Source organism: Calonectris borealis, chromosome 1, assembly GCF_964195595.1.
Source record: "Calonectris borealis chromosome 1, bCalBor7.hap1.2, whole genome shotgun sequence".
In the NCBI taxonomy this organism is placed as follows: Eukaryota; Metazoa; Chordata; class Aves; order Procellariiformes; family Procellariidae; genus Calonectris; species Calonectris borealis.
The window spans coordinates 51,317,127-51,336,620 of NC_134312.1; the positions used below are offsets into that span (position 1 = coordinate 51,317,127).

General features: G+C 41.4%; 1 protein-coding gene across 1 annotated transcript; it reads right to left on the reverse strand.

Annotated features, from left to right (window-relative positions):
- Positions 1-4,181: 4,181 nt before the first annotated feature.
- Positions 4,182-19,494, reverse strand: NDUFA12 (NADH:ubiquinone oxidoreductase subunit A12). Its single transcript, XM_075151190.1, has 4 exons — positions 19,354-19,494; positions 15,159-15,241; positions 14,076-14,163; positions 4,182-4,454 (listed from the first exon to the last, which is right to left on the reverse strand). Exons 1-4 carry the CDS (start codon positions 19,440-19,442, stop codon positions 4,274-4,276), a joined length of 441 nt encoding a protein of 146 aa, XP_075007291.1. The 5' UTR covers positions 19,443-19,494; the 3' UTR covers positions 4,182-4,273.

Genomic DNA, 19,494 nt, shown 5'->3' on the forward strand with positions numbered 1-19,494 from the left:
CCAGCTTGCTGGGCTGATGACTTCCAAAACAATCATCCCTGTAATTCCCACTCAAGACTGCTTCCCAGCACCAACCATAGCAGGAAACATCCCAGAAATTGAAGCCTTGAGTTTATATGACATAAAAATATGAGGTCATGAGTATCTGAATGTTTTTGACGTGCCCCCAAGGAGCTGGGTGGGCACAGCGTGCAGGAGTCAGTAGTACAGCACAGGTTGGGCAGGAGAGGACAAGGCTTCCTCGTCTCTCCTTCCACCTTTCTTAAATGGCCCAGGATGTCCTTGCCTGTCAAAGATTTCTCCTTTTGTTCTAGCCAGAAATGGTTATGAAATGTTAACTCTCTGCTGCAAGCTCTTCAGTGCGATGCTGGTGCTGCCTCTCCCCTCCATCTATCTCATCTAGTGAAGTAACGTTTTGCCATACAGTGGATTCATTAGCTGCTTTCGACATCAAAGCCAGTATCAAGTCTCGAGAGCTGTAGGTGTTTGTACATACCTACAGCGCAGGTCCTCTGTCTGAAAGGCAATGTCCACCCACTCCAGTCCTGCGCAGACAGGGTGATGTTAGGGTCTTAAGATCAAAATCTGGAGGCTTAGTGAGCGGCGTGCTGCCGATGAATCCTGTTGATGGTGCCCACTCATGTTATTGTAACGCTGTGCTGTGCTGACCTGGGTGGTTGGACTATCAGGGTCTTGATAAACTCTCTGCTGGCGAAGAGTCACCCTTGGTGATGGGGTCTGGGCAGCGTGTCCTGCCATGCAATGCTAGCCGGCTCGGCAGGGGGTTTGAACGCAGCACATGGGAGGTGCGGGTGGCCAGCAGAGTGGTGTTGCACGCCCCAGTATTGACCCATCGTTACTGGGATCTTCATGTAGAGAGATGGTCTCCTGAAGCTCCTTTCTCTGTCATTCTCCACCCTAATGCCTCATGGCCAGTTTTGGCTGTATTGGGCAGAGGGGTGCAGCCCCAGGCAGCTGGGAGGGAGGATGTGTGTCCCATTGAGGGAAGGACACCTCGCCAATGCACGGGGCTGAGCCAAGCATCCTGTCAGTACAGCTATAGCCCAGAGCCACCTACAGCAAAGGGCTGCCCAGGACCGTGGGGATGTGGAAAGCTACTGGTAAAGACACAATTTTAAAATAAAAGCAAGTTTCAGCACTTGGCTGCTCCTGGAAGAGGTACTTGTCTTCTTAATAGGACGGTTCCCATGTCAGAAAGTTGCCTCTTTTAAAGTCACATTTAGTGTAAGGGGAATATTCCTGTCAGTGCTTCAGTTGCACTTGGTTGAAGACACCATCTGCTGCGACACTTGGCCAGCTTGGCAGTTAAAATGTCATTTAGACCGGAAAGCAACTGAGCCTGGATACTGAAGCAGATGTCATCAGCAAAGGTGAACTTCCATAAGTGAATGAGGTTCCTGATAAAAAGACTGAACTGCAGAGGCGCTTACAAAGAGCCCTGTGGAAGACCACTGATTTTTCTGCATATGCTTTATTTCCTGTATATGCCTTATGCAATGTACCTTGGAGAAGCAACGTTACAAGAGATGTCAGTGAAATTCTGCATTTAAAATCCAGCACTTGTGGTTCCTGCTGATTAAAGCAGGATGAGCAGGTTTCTGTCCTCTCCAGAAACGGTATTGATATTTTCCAAACCAAGCTCCTGAGTCCTAGGCTTGCTTCAGCCCAGCGGGGCAGGAGGATGAGCCCATTTTCCTGCCTTTCTGTGGAGTATTGCTGCACATAAAGCTGTTCAAAAGTGTTTCCTCCCTCAACGTTTCTGTTCCAGCTGACAACAAAAGTACAAACCAGCTCTGAGGCCTCTTCAGCACAGGAGGTGTAGGAAGAGTTACTGCATCCCTGTCTGTCCCCTGAATACAGAGGCTCATTCCCAGCTATTTCTCCTGACGTGTTTAGGCTGCAATCCAAAAAATTCACAGGACAAAGAAGGAAGAGGAATGAGACAGGAAGAAAATGCATTAATAAGAAGTAGAAGCTAAAACTAATAGAGTTAATTGCTCTACCCAGGTTTGTGCCCATAGGGCATGTATAGATGATTGTTAGTATTGAAGCTCTTCAGCAGCGCTGGGGCAAACTTGATTCTTAAGGTCAAATAATCAATCAAGATGAAAATGTTGAAAGAGTCCTTTCCATGTATGCTGCTCAGCGTGGCTCAAATTGCTTTTCAGCTGTGCTCAGTGCTTTTTGTTGACTTGAAGTAAATTAAACATTATCCTTTTTTAGATAGGTTAGGAGATCTCACTAAGTGCTACTTCGTACTACTTTAAAGACTAGAACTAGTTTAAAGCAATTAAAGCTAAAAACCCCACCTTTAAATAATGACTTAATACGGAATTTGATTTAATAAGGAAGCAACTGGGGGTGAAGGGACCCAGGCAGGTGGGGATGAGAAGGACAAGAAGCCAGCATAGAGCCAGCAGTGCAGCCACTGGGGCGGCTATTAGGGAGCAAAGGAGTTGTTTTCTTCTTGACAGGGAATTGCAAGCATATAATATATTCAAAACCCTTCTTAGTTGTCTTTATCAATGATTTTTATAAGTCAGTGTATTGGGTGTAATTGCCAAGGCGCTGGCAGCGGGGGCTGCAGGGAAGCCTCTGTGAGGAGAGGCCGGGGCTGCCCCATGCCAGACACAGCCGGTTCCGGCCGGCTCCAACCGGCCGCCGCAGGGCACAGCTGAGTCCCGCAGCCAAGATGGTGACACCTCAGGGAAAGAGTATTTAAGAAAGGACAAAAACATTGCACAGGCAGAGGAGGAGGGGAAAAGAAGTGTGCAGCAGCCATGTGAACACCAAGATGAGAGCACGAGGGTGAAGAGGTGCTGCAGGTGCCGGAGCAGAGATTGCCGGCAGCCCCAGGAGGAGCCCACCCCAGAGCAGGCAGGTATTTCCTGACAGGAACCGCAGCAGGTTTATCCCAAAGGACTGCAACCCATGGAGAGGACCCACGCTGGAGCGGAAGGAATGCATGAGGAAGGAGCAGCAGAGGAGCTGTTATGGACTGACCACAACCCCCATTCCCCAGCGCTGCTGCAGGGCGGAGGTAGAGGAGTCAGGAATGAAGGCGTGAAGTTGAGCCTGGGAAGAAGCGGGGGGGAGGGTGGTGTTTTACATTCGTTTGCCTTTGTTTCTCACTATGCAAATCTATTTTATTTGGCAATAAATTAAAGTCAAGTCTCTCTTGCCCATGATGGTAACTGGCAAGCAGTCTCTCCATCTTCATCTCAACCCATGAGCTTTCTATTTTCTCCCCCATCCAGTTGAGGTGGAGCGAGTGAGGCGCTGGGTGGGCATCCCACCACCGTCAGTTATCTACAGACTAGGTCGTCAGATACAGGAGGCCTTGTGGAGTGGGCAGCTCTGCTAAAAAATATTAGCAGGCTGGAATAAGTATCAACCAACTGCAAGATACAGAAAAAAGCCACAGCCCCGACCAACTCCCTTTCAAATGTGAACTTGCAAACCTCACATTTTTGAGAATAGGTTCTGGTACATTTTACTTCTCTAGCTCCCAAAAAAGTATGCATTCTCAAACTTCCAAAGACCTTTAAAGTCTTGTCACAACCGGGCAAACAGCCATACCAAATCCTTGTGAGAACATCTTCTAATGAATTTCAACAACACAGAAGCAACAAAAAAGATTTCTGTGACGGGGGCCCTCTGCTTACGCTGAGTTCCCTTAGGGGGCGAGATGTCATTTGATTACTACACCCTTACAAGTTTTATATTGCATATCATACTATATTGCAATACAGCAATGCATGCATACCCATGCACAAAGAATTCGTGAATAAAAACTATAATCCTTGATTGGCCTTATTATTCTAAGTTGTCATAAATATTTAAAGAGATGGCTTCCTAAAATAGTACATTATTTGCCATACAGAGACTATAATAGGGGAATGTTGAAGATGAAAATCCTGTATTTCAAATTTATATTTGTGTTCTGTTGAATGGTACAAATGTGAGAAGTAACTGTCACGGGAACGGTTATCATGCTAAAAAGAGTTTGAGAGCTACTTATGTGAAGACAAGAGCCACTGACAATATGACAAAAAGCCCAATATCTTGATGAGGTTAAGATTTGTCATGTATTCTGCCCTCTACCTCTTCCCAATGTTTTCCCACTTGTTTTCCTCCAATTCAATAAACTAAACTACAGCTGTTGTAGGAGGCTTTTATTTTGAACAAAACCAGTGAAAATACGGTTTACACTGAAAGCCAAAGCTGAGGCAAGTCACATTCATTGTTGTTGTTATTTGCTAGCTGTTGTAGGTGGGATCCACTCTTGTATCTTCTTGCGAGTAGTAGAGTAAGGTACGTACTGTCCGGGAGTGCCACTCAGATTGAATTTATGGTTCTCCCAGATAAATTTACGAGCAACTGGTGGATGAGTAGTTGGAGGGTCATCCGTCATTGAGTGAAGCCAGCGATGCCTGAAGAGGAAAAAGACACGTTATTAAGGAACAATAACATGATCTGTAACAAGCCTTCCTCCTGACTCCCAAGAGTTCTCCTCCGAAGAGACACTAAGTATTTCGAGAGGGGAGAAAAAAAAAATTTTAATCCAGTATGATTTTGAATGAGACTACAGGATACTGATTTAAAGTAATTATACAAACATAACTGACATGTAACAGTTCTGCTTCCAAGCAACTGAAAGCACACCTGACTTTGAATTTCCTGTTCCTTTGTACGCTTAGTATTTGGGCAGAGAATATTTCATTGTTACGTGTTTGTATGGCCTTAACCAGCCAGCCAGGTCAAGGCAGGCACTACAAATGACAAAACCACATGATTTTGTTTTGTTTTCTGGGTTTTTTATGTTGGGTTTGGAGGTTTTGTTTTGTTTTTAATTACCAGAAGACTACACTGCACAACAATTTCAATTCCATCTCCAAAGCATTCATGAGGCTACCACTTGGGATATGGATTAATGACGCAGGTTCACCTAAAACAATCACATAAATGTTTACTGACTACTCAATAAAATGGTTAGTACCAATCAGTAATGGGGTAATTACCAAGTGATTATCCTTTACCTATGAACTAAATGTCAATCCTCCCCTATGCAAACAACATGATCAAGCAAAGTATTTTCCATAACAATTTACTGAAACACTACAGCAGGGATCAACTGAATTGTTTTCATCCCATTTCTATTTCAGTGCCCAAAGCAACTTTCAAACCTGAATAACATTTTAATTATCTTCCAGTATAATGTACTTCATACTGCATGCACAGTTATGACAGAAGTGAGGTTACCACTTTTTTTGCAAGCTTATGTATTTTTTACTGAGGTAGAATTAAAGAGGCTAATCAGCTTTTGCCAAAGACTTGACCTAAAAATAAGAAGTCTTCTATTCCAGTTGCTATTAGAAAGCCTAAAAATTGCATCTTCAGCCTTTAGCAACAAATCCAGCACACTTCATTGATGCAGCAAAACAAAACCACAATAAAAGTAGTGAGAAAGAGACTGACAAGTATATTCTAAATCTGAAGATCTCTACAGAAGGTTGATTATCTTTTCAGTCAAATAGCTTCTAGACATTTGTTTCAGAAAAAGAAAAACTCACAACTTTGGATATAACTTTAGTACAAAATCTCACTTTAAAAAAAATGTCAGCCACATGTTCATTTTCTGTAAGTAAAAAACAAACAAAAACCCCAAACGAAAGGGTTGTAGGGCTGCACGTTGTAGGACTAAGGACTGCCAGAAAACTGGCTTGAATACAAAACCAGGTGGAACTATAAGATCCTTTAAAAGTAAGAAGAAAAACCTTGTTTAGAGGTACAGAATGGCCTCCTGTGGGAAAAATCATCCACTTAGGAGTTTGAAAGTTATACACACGTTCAGATGAAGTGACCCAATGAACATGAATGAGAAGGGGATCCCTCTCTTCCTCCCCCCACTCTCCTTTGTAAATCTGGTCTCATCTGAAGTATACATTTCCCACTGCTTATATTAAAAAAAGATGATTTTGGGTAATGATTTCTGTCTGGAAGAAAGCGGCCCCATAGTACTATGAATCACAATGTGGTCTGAGGATACAGGATCAGGCCTTGCTCAATTTTAAACCTGGTATTACCAGCCTCTGAAATGCCCTGGCCACATTACACAAAGCCCTGACCTTAGGTGAACTCCCTCTCCCAATTCACGCCTGTTAGGAGAACTCTGTGTACTAGTGTGCTTCACACCACCTGAGATACCACGTGTCCTATGACGGCTAGCATCAAAGTTGGCAGAAACACTGTAAAACAGCTAACTTGACAGAGGTGGGATCGTATGCTCATACCCAACGGGCTGGCTCTCCATTGCTAACACAAAGAAACACAGAGTTTGTGGCACAGGAGGAAGGGGAAAAGAACAGTCCGTGTATCCACATACATTCTGCCAATATTGACTTAAGTACTGCATTTCAAAATGCTTCGTAGTATCACGCCAGAGGAGCCTCAGCTTTTCAAAACCGCTTACTGTAACATATAAAGGCAACTTGAACTAACGCACCTTCACCTAGTGACGCTCTGGAGACAGAAAAAGAATAGCTTTATTCTGTCATTTAAACTACTGTTTTGCTGCTTTTTTAAGACTAAATCCATGAAGTCTTTTAAAATACAGTGGCTTGGAGTAATTAAAGCATTACTATATTGGCTTTCAATATTTTCTGAAATTAAAAAATATCAATATGAAATTGGGCTCTAATTTAAATAGAACAGCAAAAACAATCCTTAAACTCCATTTTCTTACTGTAAAGTAGAAAAATAATTGCTCACCTACAATACCATTCAGTACAGTCACAGGCACTGAAATTCCTGAAGGGATTTCAAAAGCTTGTTTAGAACTCTATCCACTATTAAGTATGCTTATATATAAGAGTTTCAGGGCTTAAGCCTGGTCACAACAAACTCCCCTTAGAAGCCCAACATGTAACTTATAAAAGCAATTTGATTTGCAAAGAGCCTGTTCTTTCAAACAAAAGCTCCCACTCTCCACTTATGCAAAATATGTAAAAACTGAAAAGTTTATTTTGGGAAGACTTTCCCCTTGACAACCTCCCTCAAAGGGTCCTTTGAAGGGCTGATGTCTCATAGACTCTACTCCCAGATGCTCAAGAAAAGCTTTTCCTGCATCAGATTGAACAGCATGAATAAAGACATTTGACGTCTTGCAGATGGCCAGATATCTATACAAACTCTGCCTATAAATCCGGGCATGGAAAAAACAGGATTCAAAACCAATTAATGACTTAAAGAAGCAGACAACTTACACAGAGCAAAGAAAATAAGGAGGATAGCAGAAGCTCTGAAGAGGCTGAAGCAGCTTCCTGAATCACAGAGCAGAGTCACTAGCAAGCAGACTTAGGCTAGCAAAGCCTCTGGACTTTTTCTTGGGTAAACAGATGAAAGACACCTCAAGTATCTTCAGCTGCTCTCAAGACTATGTAGGATTTTCTCCCAAGTCAGACAAATATTTGAAAGGAAGGAGATTTGAAACTGAAGCTACAAGGGACCGGAGCCAATTATATGATGTACAAGCTGTCAAACAAGAACCAATGCTACACAAACTCGGTAGCTACTACCATATGTGCATCTGCAAGGTTCAGGCACCGTCTACGCAAGTTCAGGATGTTTGCCAACTTGCTAGCATCCAGTTTTTTCAACAAGTAACCATGCTGCAATAAGACAAAAGAGAAGTGAAGATGTGTGTTATGGTCAAAGGGCAAAAAGTATTCCAGTGCTTTGCCAAGTACTTTAAGTGAACAAGAAATCAGGGATTTAACTTTGACTAGCATAAAAAGAAGCTTTTTTTTATTTTAAAGATAGTCTTCACTTATTATTCCAGGTCTATGTATGGGAAGAGAAGGAAAAAGGGACAAGAAACATGTTTTTACCTGTGTACACATGGAAGATAACTTTGATTTCTCATGCAAGCTACTATAAGATACCATTGTACAGCGATGAGACAGCATCCTATTTACCTGAAAACACCACACCAGCATTTAATCTAGTTATAAAACTCACAAATTTATTGTGAAGCTACTGAAAGGACAGAAATTTTACTCCCCCATTCCTTTTCAGTTCAATCTTTTTGTTTTGTTTTCTCTCACAGGCAGACTTGAAAAGCGGCATTTTTACAGGAAAACAGCACATTTCTTTACATTTCTTAGTATGTTGGCACTTTAAGAGTTCTCCCTCCTTCAGCTGTCAAATCAAATAACAGAGGATGTAGACTATTAAACTGAAGTTAAATTTGAAATATTTCTTTGTATGAAGTTAACAATCCAGAAGCTACTTCCAAAGATGTCAGATTTGCACCATAAGGAAATAAATATCAAAGTACAGGACAAACATTGCACATACATAGGACAATGCTGGCAAAAGGAAGTGTCCCTGCAAAAGGAGAAAACTATTCTGAAATTACAGTTGTTCTTTCCCCACAGAATATAAGATACTGAAAGAACAAATTATTTTTAACTAGTTTGTATACATAAACCAGTTGTCAATTTGTTTTTTCAACATATTTGGCCAAAACGCAATCCAAATTATATTAAACCAGATAAACGGCTGTGCAGACAGCCTCAAAAGGCTTTGAATGTGATGCAAGAGAAGCACACCCCTAGCATCCAGCAGGACATCAGGCCTTGACTTGCATGGACTTTATATGCTCTTGAAAGGAAGCCTTACTCCACAGCATAACCCTGTTGAAAGTAGAAAATTGGATTCCAAGTTGCTCCCCCTCAGTGGGCTCAAGCTGAATCTCCCAGAATCCTCCAAACGCAAACTTGTGCTCTTCCAAATTCCAGCTACAGGACTATCCTGATCACTGAATAGCACATAGGAGCCCATGCCAGGAACAAGCAGACACTTAGGGAACTTTTGCATGAGAAGTGAACATAACCTGAAAATCAAGACTGATATATGAAATTTTTGGGAAAAAAATTCTACTCTCTCCTCTGATCCCAAACAGATTAAGGACAGTAAGATACTCAGTCCTCTCCCCGCACCTTGTTTCAGTGGAAATAACTGACAAACCCTTAAATGTGAGGATCAAAGAATCAAGAAATACAAGTCTGGAAGGGATTTAGACACTCCGCATATGCTTCAGACCCAAGGAAGTATTAGCTACATCCACGTCACTCCCAGCAGACAACTGCTTAAGTTGTTACAGAACTGCTGTAATACTGGCTTGCTCATCTTCCCAAACCAAGTTACACCAGTGAAGATGAGTAGAATTTTTTAGTGGTAAGGATAGTAATGTCCAATCTGTATCACTTCTTCTGTAATTTAAACCTAGTGCTTCCTATTCTACCCATCTATCTGTGAAAGATGGACTATGCCTTTTTCTTCCTCAAGAGATTAAATGCTTAAAGATTATACCCATGGTCATTTCCTCTCCTTTTCAAGCAACCCCAAATCTTTACAACTGTCTTCAGAGGTCTGATTGTTCCTGCTGCTCTTCGCTAGGCTTCTCCCACTGGTCAAGCACTATACCCTATATAAATCTTCCTGGTAATAAGCAGAAAGGAAGAGTCACTTTGCATGAGTGCAGACAGTAATTCTTTCTACTTCTCAGGAAGGCATACTTCTTTCTCAGCAGTATGATAATGTGGACTTACTCAACCTGCCATCCCCATAAAACCCAGATCATCCTGCAGCACTGCTAGATGCTCTCCTCCTGCACACCATAAAATAAGAGGCTGCTGGTGCCAGAAGAGCAGGGTCCTGCCCTCCGTTTCTACACCCAGCCATATGATTTCACTCCTCCTTTTCCTCTTGTGATCGCAAAGTGAGACAATGCAACTTGCCATGTTGCCAAACTTATGAGTGCAGATAATCTGCAGTTGGTAATAAAATTCATGAAAAAAGCAGCACTGAGCTCTTTGATTTATCTATCTATATTTTACACCCCTAATATTTAACTTCTCTGTGCAGCCTTTGACGAAGCGGGGAAAAAAGCTAACACTGCTTTAAGCACACTTCCTTACTAACAAACCTGCCCAGAACGTTTCACTTAGGCTTCAGCTTGCCTGTGATCTAAGCCTGCTTCTACTGGGGCAAGTGGGAGGGTGGATGGAGAGAACTACAACCCCTACAGCCCTTGCCCTAGGAAGAGAGCAAATATAGCATCGTTATCAAGAAGTACACATTCAAGACAGCCAGTCTTTACTATGAAAACTCCTTGCCTGTGAAAATACTTTTGGTACCCTAACTAGTACTTACAAGCTGCTCAGGGATTCCCAAGGAGTCACATGTTCCTCTTAATCTTAACGCTAACATTTTCTTCCCTGAAACCTTTCAAAAGCTTTTCTACAGAGCCAAAAGTGTAAAATACTAAACCTGAAAGTCATTTATCCATCTTGGTTTTTGATTATTTTTGGGCAAACAGAAAAAAGTTTTGCTTGTAATGAGTGCATCTGCACATAAGTTGTGACTACGCGTGAATGTGAGCACATGCATGAAGCAGCGTATGCCAGCTGTATAAAATAGCATCACCTGGGGCTCCTGGGGGTGATTTACTAACTGTAGTATTTTTAGGTTGAGAGATAAATGAATGAGGAACAAAAGGTGATACTGGGCCTTCTAACGTAACAGTAACATGGAAATGAGCTCAACACACAGCGCAACCATTAGAGCAATTCTGTAATGGAGACATCTATGAAAGCACTAAACAGAGTGCATACAGGCATTGGTATAAACAGATTCAACTTTTATTGTTTATATGTTCACAGAGCACACCCAATCAGTGTGTTCAAAAATGGAAGTACTAAGTTCTTGCAAACAACATACTCCGAACAGTAGGAGATTAAACAAGTACTTTGGCTTTTCTAACAGTGAAAAAAGACGTCTTTGTGTAGGAAAAAAAATGTGCCCAATATCTTGTATAGCATTAAAAGAAGATTAACACTAATCATTCCCAATGCAAGCACTGAGGGAATTAAAAAAAAAAAAAAATCTAATTAACTTGTCTCCAACAAGTAGATACCAACATCTTGATTTTGAAGATAAGAAAAGAAAACCCAGAGTAACAAAGAGGTTAAACAACACAACTAAATCAGAAAAAAACCACAAGAATATGTATACATATTCTGGTATGGCAACATTTTAAAAAAGCAACAGTCTCAATTCTCTGTATAGCAGACATATGTCAAAGCAACTCTCTTGATTTCCTTCAGACTGTGATTTCAGTACATCCATTGTCAAAAGACATTACACCAATTATTCCAGAATACTGAAAACATTCAGTAGTTCCTAAAAATGGTACTACAATATGTTATTACATATGAGATGTTTTTTCTTGCTGCTTTTTCCTTTTCTCCAGTATCTGACAGAAGGTAAAGGGTAGCTAAATGAATTCTCGTTTTATTTTTTCCAGACAGTTGTTTTCAGAACTTTTCAATACATCAAAATGCTTTTTTCCAATTCATCACGCATGATGAGGTCCACCTGATTGTATTTCAACGATCATTCATATTCCACAATCCTGAAGGCACATGACAGACCACAAAATTATACTTTAAGATGCACAGTGTATTCAACAACCAGAAACATGGAGAAAAACAACCTGTAGTATGACTTATACTGAAAAAAAAAAAAAAGGAATAAAGTGTTTTTCCTGCACATCTGTTAGTGTTCTCTATACTTCCCAAGAAAATAGTGTAATCAGTAGGATAATCAGTAGTGTAATCCTACATACAGAAGGATTTTTATAGGAGTACTACAAAATCATCACAAACTAGTTAGCATTACTATTTAAAAAAGGAAAATCTGAAATCTCTAGGTTAGCCCTGGTCTTAAACTTTGATTTTGTCAGAAGTGCCATCTTTAGGCATGACAGTTGCAAAAGATGTTCTGAAAGTAACACCAGCATAAACAATGTAGTAAAACCTGCTTCCACCTGCAGAGGGTACCACAACATACCTACAAAATGCTCTACTGAGCTGAATTAACTAAAACCCAGAGTCCAAAAAATCAGTGTTTAGAAGAAGTATTCAGACCACAACCCAGCTGTTACAATGGTAACTTTATATACTTCCCAGTTGACCCAAGGATGACAAACTTGTCTCACCTTTCCATCTGTGGAAGGGAGGGTTAGTGCTTTAAGAAATAAACTTTTTTTGCAACTGATAGGACAGGTACTATTATACTATGGACCAAATTAATCTCTTTGTGTGAAATTACTTCTATTAACAATCTAATTTATTTCCAACAAACTTCTGGGTCCAAAAAACACACTCGTTTCCTGCATAGTTGCACAATCCCAGTGTTACATTGACAGCAACTTGTACAATATGTTAACACTATCAATTCAGAACTCTATGCCACGTTAAAAACTGGAGACAGTGTACCATCAGATGAAAAAAAAAAAATAGTGTCTTAAAGGACAGCATTTATTCCCAGTCAAAATACTTCCATTTTTAAAGATGTAGCTAAACAGTATAGAATTACAGGTCGGTAATTTAGATGTGTCACAAAGCTAGGATTCCTACATAAGAATAAACGTCTAAGGTTGCCACGGGATGTACAGATTTATCAGCAACTAAAAAAAACCCAAAAAACTGAACAGTAATGCACAACTAAGCTTCCTAACAAAAATACCTTAGAACACAGGACTGTTTACTCTTTCATGCCCCACTGCACTGACCAGTCTTGAAAATAATGAAACATTTACTGTTTCTTCTAGGGCAATTTTTTCTACGTTGATAGGAAAACAAGTTTTTCTACCTCACTAATTTACGTGATCAAACCAAGATACTTAATACTAGAAACGTCTCTTTGATACTCAGGAAGAAATCCTTTATCAAGGTTTGTAAGGACACAATAAACAACACATAAGCATGAACAAAGAAAAAAAAAAAAAACCAACAAAAACCATAGCTCAAAATAAGGAAAATCCTGAAAACCAGCACAGTCTAACAGTGAAAGGATAAAAACTAGAACCAAAGAACAGTTATTATGCAGATAACAAGGAACAGCCCCGCACTGCTAGTTTTGGAGACTCTAACACCACTTCTAAAAAACAATGCCATTAAGCTTTTACTGGAGAAGACAGAAAAAAGCATAAGCATTAACTGCCTTAAACACAATTTTAAGGCTGGGAGAATTTGAAACAAAATTGACTACCTAGACAGTCTACCCACGCATTTCTCAAATGTTCTAACGAGAGCCACAATTTAGGAGTTTAGATAATCAATCTCAGCCTTGGCACAGAACATCTATCACAGGAATAATAAAAAACAGTGTTCACCAATGCTCAGTCTACCCAAGCACCTCTTACTTCATATCACCTTTCATTGCTTTGTGGCTGAAGTGCTACTCATATTCCTCAAGAATCAGGTAGAGATTGTTTTTGCTAGCATACACTGTTACTTTATTTGGTATGTCTTTTTCCCGAGTTATTTAGGAAGACAAAAAAAAAGTATTAACAGCTGTGTCGCCAGAGACCTTCTGGAACTCAAGGTTGTACAGAATTATTACTGAAATGCACGAACAGAAAATAAAACCTTAAGAAAAATTATAGTCAAGTAGCAGTCAACATACAGATCATCCTGGCCTTTCGCTGTTCATCTTCTTGTAGAGTATCAATGTGTATCAATTGAAACAATTATGCTGTTAATGGCTGTGGATTAAGGAATGTTGTTCCATCACTGCCTTACGTTCTTTAGGTTCTTGTCTAGAATGGATAATAAAAATATTTTTTTCTACCTCTGGCTGTTCAATGCTATTGTAGGCTTTGCCAAACGATTAAGATGGAATCACGACTAATACGGAAAATTGGAAGACTGGCTTGACCTGCTTAGTCTGGCTGGCAAAATGCTTTTCTCATTCCAAGAAGCAGTGAGTGTGACTGTCAGTACAGCGAGCAATATAACATTACGAACGCAGTTCAAAATTAAAAGCAACCAGTCTGAAATCTTCCGGTCATATATAAGATAGCTGAGTCCAAGAAAACTTTATTACCATAATTTTTTTTTTAATCTTCTGCTTTATAATACAAGAAAATATACAGGCAATTACACAATTGGTATCTGTCCACATTATTAAGCTAAATAGTTTACCATTCGGGGGGCACCATACTTCCATCAACTTCCCAAAACGTATTTTTGCCATTCATTTCATTAGTATAGATGACCCATCTGTGTCGACCTTAAACAAACAGAAATATTGTATTAGCTCAAAAAAAAAAAAAAAAAAAAGATATTTTCATATAAAGGAGAGAATTCATGAAAACACAAGGAAAAGTATTTGGACTAAAAGTATCTACCATTATGGGCACTTACTTCAAAGTCAGTACAGCTTTTATTTTTCTAAGTCTTCTGTATTTCCACTGTTTGCTGTATTTTTATATGGCTGAATCTAATGGTCTCTGGAGGAAGCAAGTATTAGCTATTATATAAGTAATGGGAAATAGGAACTTACAAAATTTTCAGGCAGAGAAACAGGTTTGGGGATTTTTTTCCCCATTAGGAGGAGTCTTTTCTAAAAGGACATTGCCATTAGTAACTCAAGATTAAACTAAGTTTCAGCCATATAAAACTACCAAACAATGTTTACCAGCAACTGCTTTCCCCAGGTACCCTACAAGTTAACCTACAGCAGGCAGAGCTTGGCCTAACCAGCACATTAATTGCCTATGTGTCACCATCGTTGTTTCAGGTGCTACCTTTTTAAGTACTCTACAAATGTTCTTTAAAATCCCATTACTTAAGGTAATAGAAAGTTTAAGCTAACCTGTATTTCTTTGCCCTGAAGTGATCATATAAGTAAGTACAGCTGTGAAGCAGTTTTAAAGGCAGTTCTCTTTCTTCCCCCACCTGTTAAGCTATCAGCTTTCAGGTCAAGGACCAAATTCAGCTCTCAATCACATTATCATATAGGCATACCTACATGGAGAGCATCTGACAGGCTTGTATTTATCCCATATTTATTATTTCAGATTGCCTATGTCTGCAAATGAACTGAGGGAAACAGTAGAGAGACAGAAGATGTCAAAGCATTTCTATGAGCCCTCTCTCCAAGACTCACACAAGTCAAGTGCGAGGAAGTTGGGCAGGCAACAAATTCTACTTCACTAGCAGAAACTACACAAGCTGTACAAAGTTGGATAGTCAGTCAGGAGGTGTTCACAGTAGCACACATACCAAAGAAGTTTCTTTTGTCTTCATAGTATTTGTTTCCATATTTGTCAATTCCTATCAGCGTACCAGTCTTCAAATCATTGACCCTGTGAATTCCCAAAACAACAGTTTCAATTGATATCATCTTAGAATGAAGTTGTGATAGAGGTTTCTTAGGGGTTGGTCAAAATCTGTAATGAAAACTCTTAAACACATATATGTAAAGCTATTCAAAAACTATTCAAGCTTAAGGATTGCAAAACATAATCACCAATTCCTGCAACTAAACGTGGCTTTACTGTGCGCCCCACTGACAGGATAATAAAAGTCATGCAAAAAGGCTTTTGGGGGCTATTATTTATTTAAAAGCTCTTTATAGTGGAAGATAAAGCGACTCTGCAATATAGCACAATTTAACACCCACAAAACCTTAAATACTGTGGAAGGGAGACCAGGAGACACGTGTCAATTCACTTAGTTGAAGATGTTATCATCCTTCTCAACTATTTGTTACTACCATTTCAGCTTGAATTGCCATGGAAAGTGGTCAGCACTGAAGCAGCTTAAGAGATCCCACACGTCTGTGTGGGCGCTAATCTCCAGGAGAGGAATAGTAATATTTTAAAGCCATTGTAGCTGCTTGCCAAGGAATGCATGCTAAACTCTAAATTACAATTGTTACTTTCTAGCTTTTGTGTAACTGTGAAAGATCCAACTATTTACCCTGCCACTCCGGGAGACTTACACTGACCCAGGTAAAGTATATACCAGTTTCAACTCTTTATACAGAACATATTTTAACATTACTGTACACATCAATAATTAAACTGAACCTGTGATTTACATTCTATTGATAAAACCTTAAAATTACTGAAGCACGCTTTTCCCCCTAGATCTGCATCTTCGCTTTCCTTTTTGCTGACATTTATCCCAGGCAGAATTACATAAGGAAAAGTTTACTCTCAAAGGTTTTAGTTGTCTGTAGTATTATATGCACTCTCACTCAGTCCCAAGTGACAGAAGGGATGTGCATACGCATGCTTCCTTAGTTGAGAGTTTAACTATATAATGCACAGATAAAGTTTTTTTGTTGTCTTTCCTCCCAGGGTGCATGAAAGCGATAATCACTCCACCAAGTACTCATTTTAAACCTCTATGGTCCCAGGCAGAAAGATTCTCTGACACAGCTCTCCTCTGTCAAAGAAACACTCAAAGATCTCTGGCTCAGCTATCCAAGCCCGAGCTCCCAGCTTCAGAAAAAGAAGAGCCATTTCACTGCTGCTCTCCTTTCCTTCTTCCTCTCCCTTTCTTGAAAGGGTTCTTATGCCCTTGTCCTGACTTCATGCCCCAAATACTGATATCAAACACTAGGAGGAATTCATGGCTTCCAGAGGACGTTTTCCAGCCAATTTCACTGAGTCTGGAGTAAGGAGAATGTTTCCAGGCACACAGGCTCTTAATAATTTGACTTCTAATGCATAAAACCTGTTCCAGCCACCTTAGCGGGAAACATACAGAAAAGCAGGGAAATTCAGAATAAAACCCTTGCAGAGAAAGAGTCTCCTGACTTGGGTAATCATTTTTCCAAGTTACCAGTAATTACTTCTTAAACACATCACTGCAAGAAAGATACACCTTGATTACTCTTCCTGTAAGCAAGCACCAAGTCTATTCCTTGAGCTGGGACGGAAGATTCGATGGCTTGAAAGGTGAAGGATAGGCAGCAGCTATGTTGGTACGGTTATGAGGATCAGGTGTGATTCTCCACCTAGCACACCTTCTCTTCTAACTTCAGTCTTCTTAAAGAAAAAATAAGAGCGCACTGCCTCCAGTCTTGCCTGCTCCCTTTTTCTGCGTGGTAGAAAGGTGTCATCACAGCCTGTGATCTTTGACTCACAAAAGCTCCCTGACAAGACATTCAGTAAGATGTGCTCAGGAAGAGGCATACTCAAACTCTTCTACACTTTTATTTCCCCAACTCCATTTCTTCTTGAGAACTGCCAGTGTATTAGCTACAACCTGAGAAGGGAAACAAAGTGGAGAGAACAACTTAAGGGGATGACAGAAAATGATAACAACTTATACTGCTTAACAGCTTGAAATTTCCTTCTAAAAAGCTGTGCAAGAGGAAAGTCTATGTGAGTCTATGCTTTCTACAGTGCAGACAGAAAAGCCAGAAGCTGCCTGTCACCACAGCTAACAGGAATACAAAGTTGAGACCTCACAGAAGTCAAGCTGACTTCAGAAAAGCATCCAATATTGTGCCACAAAACAAATGAGAAAATAATTTAACTTGTATAGTAATTGTAAAGGGAGCAACACATTGACTGACAGGAAGAAGACAACATGCTCAACTGAAAGAAAAGGTATGAGCTGATTGAAGGTTGCTAGTGAAGTTCCACAAAGAATGTTGATATTAGTAGCCTTATTTAACACTTTACAGGGTTCCTGACCAAAACAAAAACAAAACAGAAACCCCACCCCGAAAAAGCACAGGGGTCTGACAGACTATGATATTACCATACAGAGGAAGGTCACATTCCTTCCAGGAATGTTCTGTACTGTCTTCACAGCCGGAGTGATACCACCAGAATGAAATTCAACAGTATAAAGGTCATAGCACAAGGTGATGCACCTGGGGACTAACAAGATCTGAAGCATTGTGTGTGTAATCACAAGAAAAATACCTGGATGTCACAAGGCAATAATGAGCTGCCAATTAAGTGACATGGGGAAGAAAAGACAAGCTGATCCTAGGACATACCAGATGAACCAAGCTGTCTTCAGTGAACAAAGCAAGTACTAAAGCCACTGTATGAAAATACTGATGAGGCCTGATCAGCAACTGTGTAAAATGTTATGTTTAACTGTTCAAAACAGATCAATTTAAACTACAAGAAATAACAGAAAAAGGGCTATTATGATGACTGGGAAAAAAAGTCTTCAAGAAGGCTCAGAAAGCTTGGCTTGTTTATTCTAGCATAAGAGAGCCCTTGATATATAGCACGGAATTTTACCTTTGTGAATCCTCCCTATCCCATACTCCTGACTTCCCACTATTGATTAAAAAAAGGCTTCTTGGCTATGTGGTCAGGCCTACAACATTCACTGTACCCTGAAGAAACGTTCTATTACTTTTCCAAGACCACTTACAAAGATAACACAGGTTACTGACACTGCCGAATTTGGATCATGTACCATTCAGACTTCCACCCTACATTTCATCAAGGACCTGAATGAAAATGAGTCCCTTAGTAAATCTGCAGCTCCTCCTATCTGGGAGGAGCTTCAAGCATGCTGTATCACTATTCAAAATACTCATCACAAGGTGGAGAGGAGATGGAAGTGGGGAAAAAAAATAGGAGAAAGTTTAATGTGGACGAGTGCAAGGTTCTGCGCTTGGGGAACAAAGTCCACAGACACGACTAGAAACAAAGGCTGTGACTAATTCTGCAGAAAATGCCACTGGGGCTAGAGGGCATCCAAAGCTGAGCACAGGTCAACGGTGACAACCCTTTGCCAAAGAGGCAGACATACGGATTTTGAAGTGTTGAAGAATTATGGCCGGTAAGGCAGATGAATTAATTCTCTGCTTTACACTGCAGGATTTCAGCAGAAGAACAGCTTTCAGACTTGCGCACCGGACAGTTCAAGAAAGCCGCTGCCAGCCTGAGGTGATCCAGACAGCCGGCGGGCCAGCAGGATGGCGGTTCGCAGAAGCACAGTGGCAGCTGCAGCATCACCACAGCAGACACGGCTGTGACAAGAGAGCTAAGAAGGACCGAGGCTGGACACCCAGAAAACCTGCCTGAGCAACACTGACAGCTCAGCATCGAAGAACCCACTAAAATACCTAAAGAAGAGAAAACAACCGTCGGAGCCTGCCTGGGGAACCCTCTGACCGCAGTATCCGCTGCCGACGGGGACTCAGGGCGGCGAGCCGTACCGCCCCAGCACACCGCCCCAGGAGCGGCCTCCTCCTGAGGCCTGGCCCACCACCGCACACCGCCCGGCGTGAGGCAGAGCCCGCCGACCACCCCGGCGCTGCGGTGAGCGACGGCCGCCCCATGCCGCTCCCCCACCCCCGCTTCGTGCCGGAGCAGGGCCCTCGCGACCCGCCCTCCTGGCCGCGACCCGCCAAGGTGACCCCGTGGGGCGGCGAGGCGGGAGCGGAGATCCCCCCCGCCGCCTGCTCCGGGCGCGCCGAGCTCCCCGTTACCTCAGCAGCTGCCATAGGGCGCCGCGGACGCCACCGTGGCCGCCGAGGTGCTTCAGCGCCCGCTTCAGCACCTGCACGTACTCCGCCATCTTGGGGCGGTGCCGCCCGCTCCCGGCGCCGCCGCCGTTCCGGCCCGGGGCC